This window comes from Talaromyces amestolkiae (genome assembly GCF_001896365.1).
Source record: "Talaromyces amestolkiae strain CIB chromosome Unknown scaffold15.1, whole genome shotgun sequence".
Lineage (NCBI taxonomy): Eukaryota > Fungi > Ascomycota > Eurotiomycetes > Eurotiales > Trichocomaceae > Talaromyces > Talaromyces amestolkiae.
The window spans coordinates 839,732-861,756 of record NW_024468051.1 but is presented as its reverse complement, the minus strand read 5'-3'; the positions used below and the strand labels follow the sequence as shown (position 1 = coordinate 861,756).

Below are 22,025 nucleotides of genomic sequence, written 5' to 3'. Positions count from 1 at the left end.
TGTCTTACAAATGTAARTCTCTTACAWATGTACAACTTTTACAAACGTAAACCTCTTACAAATGTGAATGTCTTACAAATGTAAGTCTCTTACATWTGTAMMMCTKTTACAAAYGTAAACCTCTTACAAATGTGAATGTCTTACATATGTACAACTTTACAAATGTAAACCTCTTACGTAGTCCCAAAGTGATTGATCAATCATGTCAGTATAGATTTCGTTAACTTGGGAGAGCCTTGTGTATTGATTTTAGTTTAATCACAAGCCAATTACTACTAGAAAATCTACGTTTGGACTTTTGGAAACTTTGACAGATCGGAATTACCTATCAGTTTGAAATGACACCAACTCGAACTATTACCAACTCAAACTGACACCAACTCGAACTGACACGAACTTGAACTGACACCGACTCGAACTGACACCAACTCGAATTGACACCAACTTGGAATGATATCAACTCAATTGAGACTAACTCGAACTGATACCAACTTGGAATGAGATCAACTTGAACTGACGCCAACTCAAACTGACATGAACTCGGACCAAGATCAACTCGAAATGAGATCAACTCGAAATAAGATCAACTCGAACTGACACCAACTCGAACTGACACCAACTCGAACTGACACCAACTTGGAATAACACTAACTCGAAGTGATACCAACTCGAACTGACATCAACTCGAACTGACACTAACTTGGAACGAGATCAACTTGAACTGACACCAACTCGAACTGACACGAACTCGAACTGACACCAACTCGAAACGAGATCAACTTGGAATGACACTAACTCGAAGTGATACCAACTCGAACTGACACCAACTTGGAATGAGATCAACTTGAACTGACGCCAACTTAAACTGACACGAACTTGAACTGATACCAACTCGAAATGACACCAACTCGGAACGAGATCAGCTTGAACTGACGCCAACTTAAACTGACACAAACTTGAACTAATACCAACTCAAAATGACACCAACTCGGAACAAGATCAGCTTAAACTGACGCCAACTCAAACTAACATGAACTCGGAACGAGATCAACTCAAAATAAGATCAACTCGAACTGACACCAACTCGGAACGAGATCAACTCGAAACGAGATCAACTTGGAATGACACCAACTCGAACTAACACCAACTCGGACTGATACCAGCACCAAACGGGATATCTTACCGCACAAGACCGTTCATACGACACCAAACGGGATTTCTTACCGCACAAGACGGRGCRTACGRCACCAAACGGGATTTCTTACCGCACAAGACGGGGCATACGACACCAAACGGGATATCTTACCGCACAAGACGGAGCGTACGGCACCAAACGGGATWTCTTACCGCACAAGACGGTGCGTACGGCACTAAACGGGATTTCTTACCGCACAAGACGGGGCATACGACRCCAAACGGGATAYCTTACCGCACAAGACGGAGCACACGACACCAAACGGAAATTTTTACAGTTTTTCCGTTCCGGATCACTGCTCTCTTGAAGCCATTCCTAATGCAGAGGGGGGGGCCTCTATCATTCATATGTCAACGTCTCTCCCTCGAGACCTACCAGTTGTGGACCCTAGAATTCCCTTTATGCTTATGGCTTTTTAGGTGTTTATTATGCCGTTAAAGGGAATATAATATAGAATATGATAATTCATCTTGGGCCTGACTCTTGGGATCTTCTTTACTTCACTAACGCAAACCTTGGGATTTGTTCTATGTATGTTATGAAATCCCAGTAATTCAAATGCTAGCATGCTTTAGCTGTATACTAGTTTTAAGCCGCAGCTTCCCAACTCAAAGAGCCAGCCAAAGACGAGCTGATGATGACTCTATAGACCCGTATTTTTTGGAGATATAGCAGATCATCCTTCAAACCTACAACGCAGAGATTTATCATAATAAAACTTTCAAACAATTATAAGCTGTAATGTACATACTTTTAACATTGCTAGGTAGTCTCTCTCGTTCCCACCAAGTCTCGCATCTTCCAGAACTGGATCACATACCAGATACTTTATATGTCGACCCAAATTTGCTGCAAGCAGGCCGAACCTCGGAGTGGAGACTTCCTTAGGGGAGGCTTAGACGTATACTTCCGATAATCCTTATATGTAATCAGCAACCAAAGCAACGCTTTGTGAAGCTTGATATGAACTAGCTTCGTTCGCTGCAGCAGTCGAAGGCGCCCAATGAATCACAAACGGGCAGGTTTATGCACCAAGCACAGCTCTACCACGCTACCGTGGAGCACCCTGTAACTTAAGAAGTATCTGATATCCTTCCAACGAGATACTGTAGTTCCGGTTACTATAATTTTGACAGGATGGCAGTATCTCATCTGATCTTGCTGTCACTACCATGTCTTGCTGTGTTTGATAATATAACGGTGTGATAGTCCTGACTACGACGTTTAGGGTATAGTGATCAATCATGACGGGACCAGTTCTGAACAGGACCGTGTCCGTTTCTGGCATCGGTCCCAACATCAGTGTAGCACCGTTCCCGAATTACTAGTAACTCCTTTGGAACAAATGCATTTCCTCTCACTGATTCCAATTCGAGTACCAGCTCTGTTCCCAAAATGTGAGAGCAGTTCACAATGATTCTCGATCTTGCAGTGGATCAAATTTCGGTGTTTTAGAAAATCTATTTTAACTTCATTGGCGCAGCTTCATGCCTCGCAGCTTACACATATATTACAGCAAATTTAGCTCAAGTAGTCTCTTCGTCAAATCATCATGCAGCTGCCGGTGGAGATAATCTTGCTCATTATTTCTCATCTACCGTCGTGGGAAGTCAAGAAGTTATCGCTAGTGGACAAGAGAATGAGAGCACTATGTATTCCATCTCTCTTTCGGTCAGTACGAGTAGGGTTCTCGAGGAGCAGTCTCGGCTCACTGATGAGCCTTACATCGTCGGCCCTATGCGAACGGGTGACAGCTTTCACATATGTGGCCCCACAGTTACTGAAACCGGGTACGAGGTATCCAGCAAAATTGTCCTTTCCAAACTGACCCTTTTTGAGATGTGACCAACTTCGACTTCTTCAAGTCTTCCATGTTGACGCCGGAAAGTTATGTGGAAGTGGCAAAATCTCAGGCCGATCTGGGATGTCGACCAAGTGAATGTGCGCCGTATATGGCCATCTTTCAGACCATGCGAAATATCGGCAGGAAACAGAATCAGATCCTTGAGAATAGAATCGATCAAGCAGCACTATCAAAAGCTCTGTGTGTTTTCCCACGCTTGAAAGAGCTCACGGTGCATTTCTGTGTGCCCCTGGAAAGGAAACCATGGCTAGAAGCATATATCGATCACAACATCGATATTAGTGATGGGCTGTATACACACCACGTACAAGTCGTTGCACAAGCCTTGTCCGACAGATCGAAGTGGGGCCTAGACCAAGTCGACAGTATTCATTTGCGGGGATTTCAAATTCAGACCGGGCACCAGTATGAGATCCCAGATCTGATGTCTCTATCTGCTCATTTACAGAAATTACTGGTTGGAGTGCGCAGTCTCAAGATGACGCAGTCTGACTCCGCCGTGGAGGTGCTTTCACAATGGGATCTAAACATTGATGAGCTTGACATGTGTGATATGATGATTGATTACGACACTCTGAAGCGGTTCTTTGCTGCCAACCAACCAACTCTTCATTCAATCGGTTTTCACAACGTCGTGGTAACAGAGGTTCCCTTTGAGGAATCTGCATCTCAGCTGAACGTGGACATACTATCGGAACTGATCGGTGCTCGTAGGGGAGCACAGGGCCAGGCAACCACCTGCCATTGTCATTCTCGACACAACGGTTGGAGGATCGTCTGGGAGAAGGAATCTCTTGACTAGTCTATGCCTGAAGATATAGAATGAGAAAAAGCAGACATAAATATAGTACGAGTCCCTTTGCCAAAATATTGGACAAGCAATATCTGTATTACAATTGAGCCACCCCATGGATCCTAAGATTGAACGACGAAAGGCCCTCCAGAGGCGCAGCAGACGAATGAAAAACCTTCTTCTGAAAGCAGTCGACCTGAGCACTCTCTGCGATGCGGAAGTATTTTTGGGTGTTCGAATTCGGGAGACGGGCCGTGTCACCACATTTTGCTCTGATCCAGAAGGGCTCTGGTCTTCTGCTACCTTGAACTTAGTGTGTTTTTCTCGGCTTCCTACTCTCATATTCGAATTGACAATGAATAGAAAAACTACTACCCCATCCCCGTCAATAAGACGCTAGAAGATTTTCACCATGGAAAGGATCAGAACAAAGATCAGGAGCCAGAGGTGGAAATTGAGGAAGCTGGTGGAGAAGAGTGAATGAATCTCGTTCTGTTGACTATATTCCGATGCTATATGTAATATGGTTGTTACCCAAGAAGGCAATTCAGCACGTCAAACAAGACTATACATATATAGAGGATCAGGATATCAATCGATTCAGTGGCAGTGGAAGTCACCCCGATATTTTATCTCTACATACTTTGTCATGGTTAATGCTAGCATTAAAATGCTTCAAATACGTTCTTGTGTTTCCAAGTAATGCTCAATTGAACATGGGAATGCTAAGTTGATGCTAAGAAAACTGGGCTGGCTTCATTTTACATGTTACTATAAAGCATTCATTCCTCTGCCTCCTCAAGGATTTGTTACTTAAGTATCAGAAACAATGGCATGATCAATGAAGTTCGTTACCACACAATGCCGTTTCCGCCCTATGGGATAAGCGAAGGATGAGTGTAGTGGAATCTTCAATCAGCCTACAAGACTTCGCAGCAGTGCAGCAGTACATTGTAGTGTACCGACAATAGCTCGTCCCGCAGGTCGCATAGTGATGGCTTCGCCGCTTAGATCTGCGTTATCAAATCGTTGAAGTCACGATAAAAGCTTTCCATGCCGGGATGGGTGTGCAATAACGGTGTTCAAACGGAACAGCGATCTGTTGTCGTAATGGGCTCCATTTCCATGCTCAAGATCGAGAAATTTTAAGACAGGCGATGATCTTAAAATCCGATGTCATAAAGAGCAACCTTGCATTGAAGTGACCCAGACGGGAACAGCCGTGACCCAAAATCGGAATGGAAACATGGGCCGAACGGGAACGTACCCCTAGCGGTCTCAAACCGGACGGAACGCCCGGCGCCCCAGATGCAAATATGGATTGATTCTGAATTGTCTAAAAACAGTGCTGCGTCAAATATGTCAAGGGTGACTTCTGATACACAGGGTTAGGATACATTTATTTGTATCACTCGGAGTGATGCCTGTTTATATCCAAATGGGCTTTGAGGACTCAGATGACTATAGTAACCATTTCTATCTAGATGTTGGTTATGGGGAAAAACTGCCTATGAGTCTATACTCATGCAATAATATCCACCAACATACGATCGTAATGAGATTGAATTGAATTCTTGTGTTCATCTAGGGCATGTATTTATACTAGATGGAAAGATGCTCTATTTATAATCAATTGGTCGATGGTAGGAAGAGATCGCTGACCCGCAAAGGAAGAAGCTTGAGACGCAAGATGTTGGAAAATATACGCTTGCCATATCTTTACTCGCCTATTCAAGATACACTGATCACGGGACTGTTTCTAAGCACGATCTCCTTGGCCATTCATCTTGCAGTGAAACGTCGCACTTCGTTGCAGTTCACTGCTGACGATGGTATGCTTTCTCAACTGCTCTCTTCAGGTTCTTGGAGTTGATAAGGCCACAGTCTGTCTGCTCATCTCTTGGGTACCAATTACCTTCACATCACCATCGTCTAGCAGAAGCTAAACTGATCTTAGGGGCTGTCCGTGGGTACCCAGTCAGTGATATTGTGTGAGTACGCTTCTCATCCACAATGATACGCACTGACCAGCGTAGATGCTCTCAACCATGCGGGACTTGGGGTTCACATTGTTGATCTTGATTTGTCAACGCTTAATCAATTTCAGATGGTAGCGAAATCCTTGGAACCTCTGCAAAATTCCAATGCTGATTACGCTTGGTTAGTTATATCTCAGTGCTATATGTCTATTCATGTCCAGCTTCTGCCTAGCGAAAATTGCGCAGCTATTGTTTCTCTATCGACTCACGTCGAATCGAGGTCGCTTTCGTACCAGCATTTACTGTGTAGCCGCCGTCGTCATCATAGGATCAATCACGACATCGGGGTGTTTAATATTCGCATGTCGACCGGTTTCCAAGTCGTGGAATGCAGCTGAAACCGGGCAGTGCCTCAACCGCGGCGCAGTCTATGTAGCGATTGCTGTGTTGAACATCATCTCCGATCTGACATTGACAATGCTTCCGGTTTCCTTGGTCATATCCTCGCAACTGGCCGCTGCGTACAAGGTGCGCGTTGTTGCGATGATGCTGGTATTTCTCATGTAGGATTTGGTCCGTGGGAAAATGAATCTATTGCATCGTTAACGTTTCCTGCAAGATAGAACCGTGATAACGGGTGTGGTCCGACTGACTGTCACAATCATCCTTTTACACTCCAGCGATGAAACCTACGATTCCGCCCCAGTGGCACTGCTCGTGTAAGATCTATGTTATTTGATAAGCCATCCATGTGCTGACAGAATCCTCAGTGGGGTTGAATCTAATTTATTCATCCTCACAGCGAGCCTTCCTGGAGTTCGGCAATGCTTTCGCATCATTTCGACCCATTCCTATAACCATCGCACAGAAACTGATTTCCTCACGGCTTTCGATTGAGGCAGAATTCTTCCCTGTAATTTTTTGAGTAGAGCGGCTTTACAGCTGGCTATTTTTCGTTGAAGGGGACCGCTAATCGCAAGGACTTCTACAAGATCGCACGGGAACTAACACCACGCGATTGAAGTTAAGGATACGGGCTTATGAATTATGTAATACCCAATGTATGTAGTCACGTGATGCAATATAATCGAGAAACCCGTTAGAGATAGCCTTGTGAAATACTTGTTATGTCAGAACTAATTCATGATTTTCAACATATTCTGGTCCACGAACCACATATGCCACCTCGCGATTAGGGCCTACATGAGCACGTGACAACGCATCAAAACACCCTTGAAAGTCCTAAATTTGAAAGTCTATTATGAACTATAGTTATACATTCAACTGGTGTACTGCAGCAACATGACATTGCCAATGCATCTGCTCAAGATACTCCATTCCATCGGCGCAGGATTTGCATCGTCGATCGTTCATATGCTTTGGCCGGAAGTGTCTTAGAAGGCTCTGGTACTGACTGTACTTTTTGCCACATTGGAAGCAAACCAGGGGTTTTTCGGGAGTCTCACGGGGCTCCTGGTTTTTGCGTTTCCTTTCGAGAGGCTGTTCATCATCTTCCAATACTTCTGTCGGAGTTGCTTCTACTGTTGAAAGCCCCTCGACGTCTCTCTCGCTTCGCTTGCGTTTCGGCCGGCCTCGAAGTGGTCCACCTTCTTCAAAATCACAATACATGATAATAACTTCGGTACCAACGTTACGTCGCTTCCATTCGCCTTCGAGCGTCCATTCTACCGGGACAGCCATTAACCCTTCCACAAGCATCGTCTGTTCGGGAGGTGTATCATCTTCCGACTCTGATTCTTTCAAAGCGTCGTCTTCGGATAGTATCTCTCCAGCACGCTGGGCATTGATATCTTTGACTGCTTGCTCGTCGCTAAAGGCTTGTCGGACTTCCTTTTTCTTCCGATACCGCAACCGTTGCCGCGTATTTTTGATGTTACGTTCTGCTTCGGCGACTTCCTGTCCGAGTATGAGATTAGGAGTTTGCTGAAATTTGTCCAGCAGGGCATCCCGGTTACTGATAGCCGTTTGCAACTCGGGATCATCTTCCACCAGAGCTTTTTGAGTGTCGTCCAGGTAACGTGGTCGTCGTTTATCAGCGTAACGCGAGATGCTAGTCAAAGCTCGACGGATGACCTCATCTGGCTTCAGCCCGAAGACCGCTTCTTGCATGTCTGTATGTTGTCTGGGACGATAGTATTTGAGGAAGGTGGAAGTATCGGCATGATGGAGGACCAAATTGCGTTTAGAGTCACTCACCCATTCTATTGCACTCTGGTCAATAAAAAGCCATGTAGAAGAAATCAAGACACGTACCGGTATCGTCAAGGATTCCCCCTGTGCCATACCGGAATTGATGGAAAAAGAACCATGCTAGGAGTCCGATAATCTCCGAGATGGTCCGTATAGCGCTGTTGTAGTGACCATCACTCATTGGCTCCTTCCGAAGGATCTGGGGCTTTCCATCGATCATGTCCACTTTACAAAACAGGTAATAATCATCCATGGCCTCCTCTAATGGCAATGGTAACTCTTGACAACCACGCATTACAAAAAGACTTCGAACATCATCCATGGATCGAATATCAGCCTTGAAAGCCCTCGCATGTAGCAACAGTCCCATGATAAATACATGCGGACTGAACACAAGGGAGACACCAAGAATGATCTCGGGAAAAGAAAACGTATTCCTGCCATGAGATCAGATTTGATGTACTTTTCAGCAGACATTTGATTGACATACAGATTTGTAATCCCAAGAAAGGACTTGACATACTCGGGCTTGATGGCAATGTCGAGTATAGGAGGTCCGCCATAGGGATTTCGGAGTAGACTAATACGAAGATGCTTGTACTGTAGTTTCAAAATCGCGGTTTTGCGGCCCGCAGTAAAAAGGCCAAGCATCAGGGCCAGACACAACATGATCCTTTGGATGCCGAGTAAAAACCTTTTTTTGCGCGTTTGCAGGATCGTCTCATTGAATTTGATCATATCGTCAATGTACACTGGGACATTGTCTCGTGGCTGGGTACCTAACTTGTTCTCCTTGATTAACCATTGCCTGCCCTATGATATGTTAGTCCAGCAATCACAATATCATAAATTTGACAGTAGCATACCGTACGGAGGCTCTTCTCCATTGCTTTATCCATCTTTTTGCCTAACACATTCTGGTAATAAATTCGAAAATATTTCCAATCGGTGTTGAAAGTGCCCGCATGGCCATATCCCGGCAGCTTTCGGCCGTCTATTCCATATTCTAGTTTGAAACACCATTTCAAGAATTGAAATATACAGTCTGCGGACGCTTGCCGAAGAGCGTTTTCTGGGTCGCTCCATCGAGCGCAATCCGGTTCACGTTCTAAACTTTTCTGGCAAAATCTGTGCAAGAGTTAGTGAAAATCCATACCACATAGGAGGCATGTCTAGTGCTGGACAAACCGATGCCAACGATCAATTACGCGGTTCCTTAATTTTTTTGTGCCATCAGCCTTGTTGAAATCTGGGTCGATATCAGAGAGCCTCTCGGTGGTATCAACATCCGGATCCTCGTACACACGGCCCTTAGAAGTAGTGATCTGAGCAGAATTGTCCTCATGTGGTGGTTGGGACCGCTGTATACTTCGTCGAGACCGTGGAATCAGGCTTGGAGCCGATATACTACTGAATTTATCATCAGGCTTGGTGATATCCGTATCTGCAGTATGACAGCTGGAAAGGCTTCTTCCACTCTCTGTCTCTGATTCATCAGAATCACCAGACCAATGTCTGTTAGGCATCGAGCAGGAGCGAATAGATTCCCATCGAGAAGTCTATAATGATGAAATTAAGAAGAAAAAAGAGGGAGTTAAGGAGAGAATATTAGTAAGGTTTACGGGAATTTTGGCGAAGTACATATACAATTGCCAAATTGCTCGAAACAAAACGGTACTTGCAGAACAGAACAAGTAGGACTGAACTGGTGACTATGACTGGGAGCAGTGGGTCGAATGGTTGCCTATGGAGTGCGTGGTGATAGATCTATCGAGTGCGTGGCGGAAGGCATTGTACCGCGCAAGCCGAAAATCGCTCCCCTTTGAGTCTAGTGCCGCTGCCCGGGTACAAATTGAAAATCTAATATAGTAGGTTATAGACTTTTTTTTTGAATCCTTCTATCACTATGCTGCCAGAGAAGGCATCTATGAAGAGTGTGATAAAGAATAATTAGTTAAATGAAAACTATAGGAAACTAGGACACCTTATATCTAGTACAGGCTAATTATATTAGAAAATTAGGTAATAAAATATTTAAAGATATAAGACTGCCTAGCACTATAGTATAGGATACTCTGCTTTAAGATAGAAGCTGTAGATCTTATAGATAAGCTTCTGACACTAGTGATCTAAGGAATATATAACTATTATAACTCTTATAAGTAGAAATAATAGTAAGAATATATAGCTTTAATAGTAGCTACTTATATAAAATTACTTTTATTAATAATTCTAGCACTCTTTGTTGTTAATAGTACTACGGTTGACCCCGGTGATTTCCCTAGTACGGTGGGCCTTGCAGGGGTGTAGGCGGTCAACGAAGAAGCCCTTACCGCCTTCCTATATTAGTTATTACTTACACCTTGAGAATTATATTCGTACGCGCTCCGGGACGCGCTCTAACTAATCAACCATCAATATGCCTACCACCCCAGAGCCCCCTAGTGCTCTAGAAGCAGATTTAGGAGCAGAATCAAAGCCCTATTCTAAACGGCTTGATAGAGATGACCAGATTTATATATTAGCACTATGAGATGCTGGATTTATGTATCTTGAGATTGCTAAAATGCTTCTTATTACGTATGACCAAGTTCAATATACGTGTTAAAGCCAATGTGCTATACCTAAAAAGGCCCGAGGCCGGACTCTAAAGTTCTCTGAAGATGAGGTTAATTATATTATTGAATGGATAAGCGCCTTAAAATGTATGCGCCGTATGCCTTTTTATAAGGTAATATGTGAGCTCGATCTTCCAGTTGGACCTACGGCATTATCGCGAGCGCTTAAAAAAAGAGGATATATATGTTGCAAAGCCTTACGGAAGTCTCCTTTAAAGGATAAACATAAACGTGTATATTTAGCCTGGGCTCTAGAGCACGTTAATTGGTCAATTAAGTAATGGAATCAAATCCTTTAGATTGATGAGATATGGGTTATATCAGGCTTTTATACGAGAATCTGGGTTATTAGAAAAGCTGGTGAAGAGCTAGATCCTATATGTCTACGTAAAACCCCTGCCTGGAAGCGCGGATGGATGTTTTGGGCTTCATTTTATAGTGATATCAAGGGTCCATGTCTATTTTAGAAGAAAGAATGGGGGACTATTAGATCCAAGAGCTATTGTGCGAGAATAGTTCCTATTATTGATGGATATATACGCCTCAATCGATAACAATCTCAATATCTTCGATTGATGTAGGATGGCGCACCGGGGCATGCAAGTAAGGAAACAAAAGAGGAGCTATGAATCAGGGGTATATATCCTATATATTGGCCTGCGTTCTCTCCGGATTTGAATCCAATTGAAGCCGTATGGAATTGGATGAAAGATTGGATCTAGGAGTAATATCCAAATGATGAGCAGCTTTCTTATGATCAATTACGTGAGGTTGTACGGGCTTCTTGGGATGCTTTGCTAGATCAATTTCTTAAGGATTTGATTAATTCTATGCAGTCTAGGTGTGAGGCTGTGATTGCTGCTGAAGGTGGCTATACTAAATATTAGTGTAGTAAGCAAAAATTTATGTAATTTAAATTTAGCAGAATCGGCAGAATTGGCAGAATTGGGTAAATTTGATTGGTAGTTGACCCCTGCACAAAAAACCCTACTAGGGAAATCACCGGGGTCAACCATAGTAGGATATTTTAATTCTTTGATAAGGAGCATGCAAAATATAGCTGATTATTGATATAGTTGATGCAAAATTACATAAATATTATATTAACCCTAAAAATAATTGTCTTGGGATTGAATGTCTCTTTGGAGAGCTGCTAGATATATAGTAATGCTATATTAATCTTTTAATAATAGAGTTTCTCTTTCACCTGAAACCATATTAAGAAACCCTAGTATACATATAGCTAGATCCGGAATAACCCTGGTCCCTGTAATTTTTCATCTTTGGTACTGAGTGGTAATAAGATACACGCTAATGTGAATTACTGTACTGGCTGGGCACCTTGACCGAAAACCAGAAATCCGTTTCGTCCTCTCCTTCATTTCCTTCGAAGATTTAATTTTAGGGATATCAGCGATATTCTAGAATGGGACGAAGACTTGCATTACTGTATCAAAAAATTCAAATGAGATGTGATAAACTCAGAGGCAAAACCGGTGTCGGGGTGTTGCACTCTTTCATTTATTCCCAGAAGGTTCCATGCGAAATGCAACCCTATCACACCGGAAAGGCATGGCTCGGCTTTCAATGTAACACATGTCCCCCTCCACCATTGGGATATCTTATAGGACATGTAGGGACCCTTTACATTAATGCGGCTCATCTCCTTTCTTGTTTCTTAGATTCGATCTTTCATCATCTAGATACAAAGCAATTGCTTAAAACACAGCAATGTGTCCTTTTGGTTCACAGTGCAGGATTCTTGTCCTTTGCCTGGTAATTACGGCCGTGTTTGCCAGCATAGATCCAGCTTATGACCCCTCATACAATTTTCGCCCGCAGAATGTGGCAGGGTTGATTGGAATATACAACTGGATCGGATCGTACGTCTGATGTCACGGCGTATTTTATAATCACATATCTAAGGCAAATATCCAAATCTAGGTACTACAACGCAACTGCGACAGTTGAATACACGCCTCTGATTGGAGCAACAGTCAATTATTCTGTATGTCCTAACTTACAAGACCAGACGTTCAGTTTTGAGTATAGCTCTATACTTGCCATCACTCAGCCAAGCAAGTACGATCATACTGGCAATCCATTCACTTTGCTGCTGGGCTTCTGGCCATCAGGGTTTAACTTTTCGTCGTTACCGCTGCTGTCAGTTAGTGATGAAGTCTGGACTGAGTACCCACCAAATGGGGGTGGAATATTTTCGAATAAGTAAGCGTTTAACAAATATCCACTGATATTCAGTGTCTATCTGTTATACTGATTTGATTAGCCCTGAAAATATGTACAGGTGGGTAGAAAATACCACTATAACTGAACCCTACTTCAACATCAGCTTAACGGAAACCAATGGGGCCCCGTACAACCTATCGAGTTCCTTGATACCCCCACAGGGACCACAGATTCTCTATCCCAATATGACTTCCTGCAACACCACTATTGACAGAAGCGAGTGGGAAGCTAACGTTATCACTGAACCTTGGTGGGACAATGTGGATTGGAACTGGACATACCCGGTACTCGGCCTCCAGTTTGATAATCTCACGGCAAATCTAACACTAGATGGATATTTTACGGCCTATCCATATATGCTGTCCAATGTCTCAATTGATAACACAACTCTCGAGATTGATGACTTTAATACTGTCCAAGGAAAGTTCAAAATTCGGTTTTTGGGGGTTATTGATAACTATCACTCTGATGTATTAGTGGAGGATAGTCCGACTCCTAACTGGTTACGAAGCGTGGGTTTTCGGAATAATTCTCTTAATATTGGATACAATGAAGCATCAAGGGGCTATGGACGCAGTCACCTATTGGGTGTTGTTGGTACTATGTTGCTTGCCATTCTGGTTATATATGATTAGAGAATAGAAATGTTTAATAATTTATTAATGCCAAATAGATAGACAATGTACTCTTATAGTCCTGATAGAGCTGTTTGTTGATATAAATGACCTTTAGCTGTTGCAGCATTAATTATAGGTCATATAGAAAAGAATTAATATATAAGTCCTTGCTGATTATTTTGCTACTATAGTATAATAAAGTCTATATGCAAGGCATCTGCGAATGTCTTTTTAACGCCATGTAAGCTGCAAAGCTAAACTATACCCAATATTTTAATTTTTAAACTTGGAGTAAGGGTCTTAGTTGCAAGTATTATATTACTTTCTAAGTATCTCTCTTTATTATATATAATTATTTATTGCTTGCTATCAGTGCTGTATTTTACATATCCGAGTCTTTTATGGGGAGAACTTTATTATCCGACTTGTTTTGCTTTTATTGAATTGTATATGGCTAGGCGTTTCTGAGCACTCATCAGTGTTCTGCCTGTTTCATTGTTTTAGGGCCACAGCGTGCAGAGCGCATGTCTTCTAGTATAATGCGTCATGCCACGAACATGGTTGCCATAGGAATCAGACTACAAGTGGTTTAGCTCCTCTTGGCGCAGGCTTTGAGAAACTATGAAAGAGTGTAAGGAACACTGTTGAGTGCAGTCGAAAAGCGGTTTATTATATACGATCGAACCTTGAAAAGTTTGGTAGTGCAAGAGCCCCTTCAATCCGCCCCGGCCCCCAACTCGAATATTCTAGATTTGTATTTTATCACCGTACATGTACTGTAAATAAAAATTGGTATCAACAGGTTTCTGGATTAACATTATTCCTATGCTAGACCATTTCTATAATAGCGTTTCTTGGCACTGTTTCAGATGAAAGAGAAGAGAGTTTGGTTGTTACTCTGAACCTGCAAAGTAGTGTACTGTAAGTGTGCGAATGTAGTGCTCTTCGACTGGCGAACCCCAAGAAGTCGTTTCGCGAAGAAGTTTCCATAGTTTTCCAGTCTGCGGGAACCTATTCTAGGACCCTATGGTTGATGTTGATAACTAACACTTGTAGAAGAGAAACAAAGCAATGTAGATATCTTCTTCTACACATCTGTCCAGTACAAATACTGTACATTAATCATACCGTGAACGTAGTTGCCTCGGAGTTTGAAGAAATGCTCTCATCTGAGCAGTGAAGTATTAGGGCATCCTCTCATGCTCTTAGCATAGAAAGGGAATGTAAAGTCGTGTAGCCTTCTAGGAGCAAAAGAAAAAGGAAGTAATACAGCCTCTCTTTGTCAAAGCCATTTTCATTTTGTCCAATCAAAGGGAGCTGTTTCCGACCATATTGCATAGTCAATGCAAGCTTCTTCCATTATATATCACATCACAACCAAGTAGCTAAAATTCCGTATGCACAAACCATGCCAAGCTTACCAAAACAATGGTACTCTTACGTCCCATACGGGTCGTAAAATACTGGAATACCAGTCTAAACCTATTATGGATTAGGCAACGGGAGTGGCGCCGAGAAATTAAAGAGTTGCAAATTATGTAAAGCCGCTCATGCAATGCGCTGTAACAGACCGGGGAGTCTGATTCTTCGAATTATAGTACATATGTGTAACTTTTCTGTTAGCAATTTTAAGAAGTATCGCAGATGCTCAATTGTAGAAAGCAACAAAGTGAAGGAGAAAATCGGGGCGTCCGCATTAGAAAATCTTGGAACGATCCAATAGTTGCCTCATTGGGCAACCTTTGTTTTTTCGGCCAATGAGATTTCCAACATATCTCGAGTCACTGAACAAAGAAGGAAGGGAAACACCGTGTATCTATACCTTCTCCCATTTTCATCTAATTTCGGCATGCATTTCACCAATCGTTCCTTGTGGAAAAGCCTTTCTTTCATCTCTTCCTGGCTTATCCGAAATCCACTGAAAATGCAGACAATCGAAAGCTTTGACATCGATGCATAGGAACGCAATCTCGAATGTATTGGACCTGTAAACTGATAGTGTCGAAACAAAGAAAGTAGACTCGAGACCCTGGTCATCGGTAGATCGAAGATTTCCCTTGTTCAAGAATGTGGGCACGTGCGGCTGGCTTCTACAAAGGCTGCACAGCGAATGCAACCTCTAGTCACTAGATCAGCGCGATTAAACTGCTGATAAACTGCCACTACACTGACTTCCTGTATTGACTCCTTCATCTCGTGAAATCTGATCTATGACTTGGAAGGTTCCAGGCCACTGACCTCTGTTCATATTGAAGGTATAGAGAAGAGTATGATACCAGGATGCATAGTAGATCTCATGTGCTATTTTCGCAAAGTAACACACTAATTCAAGTCCCAATCCGGACTGCCTAAGATTCCCTCGAAATAGTAACCTCGATCTCTGCGAGTCAGTGAGGACACGCCATTGGGTATGAGTACGTATCTGTGTAACTCGTCGTATTTCCCCCGCACAACCCTGAGATGCTACAACGCGAGAGCGCTGCGCGAACTGGAGCGAGATGGCAGGGCTAATAAAAAATGGAATAACAAAGCAAGAACTAAACCGCATACAAAGAATGACTCTATTGTCTAGATATCTTGTTCCTGATTGGAGTTGGGGGAACCCTCTGGCCAGGGGGCAGATACTTCGATAGGAGGCTAGCCAAGCCCTAATTATTCATTGCATGTTTTCGAATTTGCCTAGCAATTCGGTCGTCAAATGCTGTTTCAAATGTTGAATAAATTTACTCTTGAACATGTAATACATCTTTCACTGATAAGTTTTTTCATATATCTGCTACCTCCCCGAAAATTGTGAGACAAGAACCGAGATTTACAATGCTATAGCGTCCTATACATACATCCAAAATTATGGTTACACGGTTTGTTGGAGATGTGCGGACTCCCGCGGTTGACGTCGTGACATGGTTTTTGCTGGTTGTTGCAATGATCGCTGTTTCGATTCGACTTGGAACTAAGTTATGGATCTTTCGCAAGCTTCACAAAGATGATTATATCATGATTCTTTCTGCGGTACGTTCTAAAGAGAGCTCCCTGTTTACTGGAAGTCATCCACTTCAAGAGACTGGAATTGACAATTTTGTTTCCATGCAGATCTTTGATATCGGCCAAGTCATCTGTGTATCCATTGCCGGTATCAACGGCTATGGTCGACACATCGTAACGTTAACCCAAGAGCAAATAACCACAATCCAAAAATGCATATATGCTCAGCACGAACTTATTATAATGACAATGACGCTCTCGAAAATATCATTCATTATGTTCGTCAGGAGCATTACTGTGGTCCCCTTGGATCACAAGGTCGCCATGGGCCTGATGATTTTTACATGGGGGTGGGCCCTCAGTTTCCTGATTACTGGAGCTGTACAGTGCAAACCTCCAGAGCCGTGGAATTATCTGGGTAAAAATTGTTTCAATCAGGTGAGATTCTGCGTCAAGATGATTCTATTCCATAGCGTTAGTCTTTTAGTCAAGTGAAAAAGGTCTGACATTTGTTGTTTGTTTACAGAGAATTTGGAACGACTTTTTCAGTATAGGAGATATCCTCACCGATGTGGGAATTTTAATCTATACAATGGTCATCATTGCACGGATTCGTACCAAACTCAGTATGAAAATAGGACTTGCCATTGTATTCGGTATGCGAGTGCTGTAAGTACGATAAAAGACAGAGAAACAAACGATTACTAACACGGTAATCGTTTCTTCTAGTGTTATTGCTGCCATCACGGTGCATATCACTACCCTCAATGCATCCTTCGCAGCTAACGACAGCACGTACGAACCCTGGATTGCAACCATTGCAAGTCAAGTAGCTATTTGCATGAGCAATGTCACCGCATGCTCCCCCCAATTCAAACCGTTCCTCGAGAGCCTCCAGTCATCAGGAATGCGATTAGATACGCTGACGATTAAAACAAGCCCCCAAACAGGGAACAACACCAGCGTCTCACATATCGGATCCAGAGGAATTTCCTTCGCCCTACGCAGCATTACAGGGCGTGGAAAACGAAACGAGAATATGCCTTATGTTAAGACTGTCGTGACCGCAGACCCGAATGCTATGCCGGATTGGGATGGAAGCAGCCAAACTAGTCAATCACGGATTATTAGGGAAACGAGGACTTGGACGGTGGTTGAGGAACGTCTTGAGGATCGTCGACATGCTTATTTTGCAGAGCCGGAAGAATCTGCTTGATATATCTATCATGACCTCTGGACTAGGTTTTGTTTCATTCTTTGTATCTATAGGTGCCGACTCATATCAGACGATAGACGATTATTTTAACCTTATAAAATTCTTCATCACAATGTAAATCATGATGATGTTACTAGCAAGTCTCCGCTCATTGAATCCTGGTGACTAGCTAGGACACTTTCAATACACATATTCGTATCAAAGGATTAGATTTATGATGCTGGCCAAAATGGACGATATTTTGTGATCTGAATTCATAAGTGACACAAAAATGTAGTATAATTTTTCGAAAAAGTTTGATTGAGCCAAAAAGGCCTTCGTAGTACAATCTCGCTTACCAAAGGGTCATTTGATGACACTTCGATGTGGCTTGTTGAAACAAAGAAGCTCTATTGAACTAGCTCGAAAGCCTTCCGAGTGACACTTCAATGTTGAATCATGCCACAGGAGATATTCGGCGGAAATTTCTTCCTAGAAAAGACCCGAGCAAATGATTGACCATATTTCGAGTTTCGATTCCAGGAATTCGCTCATCCAAGATTTTGACTTTCTATTCTTTGTTTGCACGTCCGACGTAGGGAATTGGATTGAACTTGTTCATATCCGACGTCAGTCCAAATAGCGTAAACGAATTTAAACACTGACATCAAGAAACTAATTGATGTAAGCGTAGAGACAGCAAAAACTTCGAAGGTTGAAAGGTATCTTGGGATATGTATATAGACCTGAAGATCTTGCTCCAAACATGCAAACATGGGGTGAACGGTGTAATAGCATAAGGAGTTTCGAGCGCTACTGCGAGTAATCAACGAAACAATCAAGATGTAACCTCAGAATCTCTTTGAATAAAAGTGGACACAAAGAAAGCTGGCTGGAGGTGCATTGACTTATGGATATGGAGACGGAAGAAGGGAAGTCGAAAGACGGAATGGTAGAATGACCATTTGGCAAAATCCTGACTGTATGGTTAAATGTGAACACCAATAACCATCTCCTTGGATATAGTACCCGTAAAGAATTCTTTCAATCTTGGGAGAGGGGCATCTCTATCATGATGTCCAGATTAAACCTTGTGGTGAGGCTTTTTTAACTTGATTCATGGCCTACATACGCGTTCTTTTTCTTTTTCTCCTATCCCATTACTGGATCCTACTCATAGGGCCCGTTAGAAGATGTAGCCTTGGGTATTCCTATGTCAATCACAACAGTATACAATGAGCGCTGAATGTTGAATGTACGAGCTTGGTTCAGGTAGGCGGGGCTCCTGTGTCGCCGCCACAGTGTAACTGTGGCGGCGATTTATTTGGTCTTAAAGAATACGTCGAATAATGAACTAAAGATTGACCTAAATATGCAAGAGCAGACGTTATTAATTGTTCCCCAGAATAAATACGTCCTTTTTCAGACTATACTTTCTTTTCTGCCTACATAACGCAGTGACTGTCAGTTTCCCATTCTTGGACTACTTTTCTCTTGATATTTCAGACTCTTCGGCCTTGATCGTAATTTTAGCCATTCTGCTCGGAACCCCTTTGATAATATTCGCTGCAAGCCTTCAAAACTTGCAACAATGGAGGACCTGAAAATGAGAAGATGGAACCCCCATTCTACGTCAAGAGAAATTGGTACTTCTAGAGCCTCCAAGCACCGAGATGAAACCCAATTGGCTCGTTTGGGKAAGCGCGAGATATTGACAGTAAGTGAACAATATCCTTGATCAACGCAAACAAAGACACTTCCTGATTGAAATTCCTGTACTGAAATAGCGCAACTTCGGGTCTATGGCCGTGCTTGGCTTCAGTACCTCAATTTTAATTACCTGGGAAGCAGAATTGATGTATGTACCGTGCTCTCATCGTTCCTCCGTTCTAAGCTAATATCCAACCACAGAACATTCTTACAACCATTACAAAAGTACGTGAAACACCGAAACTAAGTTTTATCGTTATTGCAAACACAGATATATCATCTGATTTGGTGAACCGTTACTGATATACCTGACTGTGATAGTGGTGGACCCGCAGGCGCGGTATATGGATTCTTGATAGTATGGGCTGGTTTGATAGCAACATTTATTTCCATTTCAGAGATGGTCTCAATGTGAGTTGTGGTTCATGAGATGATATATAATGTCTAATACGTGACATATGATGGCTCCCTGCTAACCCCCTATTTTTAGGGCCCCTACAACTGGTGGACAGTATCATTGGTGCTCCATGCTCGCTGGAAGAAATGTATCAAAGTTTTCAAGTTATGTCACAGGCAAGTAAATACACCTACTTGTAGACTACACTTATATAACCTCCAACAATATGCTGATATCGAATGAATAGGTTGGTTGACCGTTGTCGGCTGGCAGGCTACATTTGCCACGGGTTGCTACTTAAACAGTACAATGATAGAAGGCTTGATCATCTTGACACGTCCTAATTACGTACCACACGCATGGCATGGAACTCTTTTATATTGGGCGGTCGTAGTCTTCTCTGTGACGATCAACGTTGTCGGCGGGTCTCTACTGCCCAAGTTTGAAGGCCTGATTCTGGTTCTACATATCCTTGGCTTCTTTGCTATTCTCATTCCAGTGACTTACATGTCGGATTATAGCACTGCTAAGGATGTATTTGCGACCTGGGTGAATAGTGGTGATTGGCCTACACAGGGTATATCCACGCTTGTTGGCTTGATGGGGGCGGTATTTGCATTTGCTGGTAGTGATGCCGCAGTTCACGTAAGTGTTCAAGGATTCAGTATACCCTTAGAAAGCTTCAATATATTCCAAAATGACCAAGCTTTCTAATGTTGTTATAGATGGCCGAGGAAACAAAGAATGCGCAAAAGGTCATCCCGATCTCAATCCTACTCAGCCTCATCTTAAATGGCGTGATGGGATTTGCCATCCTGATTGCCACTTTGTTCTGCATGGGAAACGTTCAAGCTGCACTACAGTCCAAAACGGGATACCCTTTCATGGAAATATTCTACCAGGCAACCAACTCGATAACTGGTACTTGCATAATGTCCACGATCATAGTCATTATGGGCACCTGTGCGGTAACTGGCGTTTTGGCAACGACTTCTCGGCAATTTTGTAAGTAATCGACCGTGCCGTGATGGAATTTTTTTCTAATTCCAAATTCAGGGGCTTTCTCGCGTGATCGCGGCGTTCCAGGTTGGCGTATTTGGAGTAAAGTTTCAGAGAGAACAAATATACCAGTAAACTCCGTGATACTGACGGCTGTCATTTCCTGCCTTCTGGGGCTACTCCCATTGGGCTCACCAGTAGCTTTCAACGACCTGACATCGATGTCAACATCTGGACTATACCTATCATACATGGTCTGTTGCATATTACTGCTATATCGACGATGCACCGGTGGCATCTTGGAAATGGCCGATTACCGAAGTCGCAACAGCTCCGGGATCCTGCCAGAAGTGGACGAACCTATCATTAACACAGCTGGGGCAATGCTTGTGTGGGGACCATTCCACCTCAAAGGAATTTCGGGAGTTGTGGTAAATGTGATCGCCATCGCATACATGCTTGTCGCCGTATTTTTCAGCTTTTGGCCGCCAACCGCGCAAGTAACGGCGGCCACGATGAATTATAGCGCTGTTGCAACTGCTGGAGTTATGATTCTCACCGTTATATACTACTTTTCGAGAGCTAAGAAGGTATATAAAGGGCCTATTATTGAGTTTTGAGACGACTCTTATGATATTTTTTGCAGCATTACTAATATCATGGTTTCTGATGTGGTGGGCATAACGGAGGTTGAGGATGGCATAAACAGAGCAAAAGACATGTGCAGGTATAGAAATTTGGGGCTTTGATCCACGGCTCGTTATGCTTGGAACAGTTAGAAACTTGACAATAGACTTGATTCATTCCGTTTTCGCTACACAAGCCTAATTTAAGACTAAGAAGTGTCGCAACAACAGAGTGCATTACGGATTGTAGCATTCTTAATCATTTCTTGGATCGGCCTCGATTACGTTAATTCCAATGATATCCTTTGATAAGTAGATCTGGAATGATGATGGAAAGGTGATATGTAAGACCACTTGAAATTGGGATTGTTATGAAGGATAAATCCTAAATCGTCTTGACTTCTGAGAGATGAACATACAAGCCCATGATATCATCCATATCCAACAAACTCTGCCAACCCTGATTCACCTCTTCTATCCAATTGCAAAAGAACAAAATCTAGTAACCGTAAAACTAAGACATTCGCCACAGCTCGAAGGAACGGCGTGTAAAGCCGAATCGAAGGTTCCAGTCGCCACTGCTGGTAGG

The 22,025-nt window shown here is 42.8% G+C and overlaps 4 protein-coding genes across 4 annotated transcripts; 3 read left to right on the top strand and 1 right to left on the bottom strand.

The window, feature by feature from the left end:
• Positions 1-2,909: 2,909 nt before the first annotated feature.
• BHQ10_007505 (uncharacterized protein) lies at positions 2,910-3,861 on the top strand (the record flags this gene model as incomplete). The annotated part of the gene is made up of 2 exons (XM_040880208.1): positions 2,910-2,985; positions 3,035-3,861. The coding sequence occupies 2 exons, from the start codon at positions 2,910-2,912 to the stop codon at positions 3,859-3,861; spliced, it is 903 nt and encodes a 300-aa protein (XP_040736008.1).
• Positions 3,862-7,103: 3,242 nt separating this feature from the next.
• Positions 7,104-9,568, bottom strand: BHQ10_007504 (uncharacterized protein; the record flags this gene model as incomplete). Its single annotated transcript, XM_040880207.1, has 5 exons — positions 7,104-8,053; positions 8,106-8,479; positions 8,533-8,855; positions 8,909-9,170; positions 9,231-9,568. 5 exons carry the CDS (start codon positions 9,566-9,568, stop codon positions 7,104-7,106), a joined length of 2,247 nt encoding a protein of 748 aa, XP_040736007.1.
• A 7,533-nt stretch (positions 9,569-17,101) lies between these two features.
• On the top strand, positions 17,102-17,725 carry BHQ10_007503 (uncharacterized protein; the record flags this gene model as incomplete). The annotated part of the gene is made up of 2 exons (XM_040880206.1): positions 17,102-17,178; positions 17,239-17,725. The coding sequence occupies 2 exons, from the start codon at positions 17,102-17,104 to the stop codon at positions 17,723-17,725; spliced, it is 564 nt and encodes a 187-aa protein (XP_040736006.1).
• A 2,395-nt stretch (positions 17,726-20,120) lies between these two features.
• Positions 20,121-21,430, top strand: BHQ10_007502 (uncharacterized protein; the record flags this gene model as incomplete). The annotated part of the gene is made up of 3 exons (XM_040880205.1): positions 20,121-20,456; positions 20,537-20,816; positions 20,868-21,430. The coding sequence occupies 3 exons, from the start codon at positions 20,121-20,123 to the stop codon at positions 21,428-21,430; spliced, it is 1,179 nt and encodes a 392-aa protein (XP_040736005.1).
• Positions 21,431-22,025: the final 595 nt, after the last annotated feature.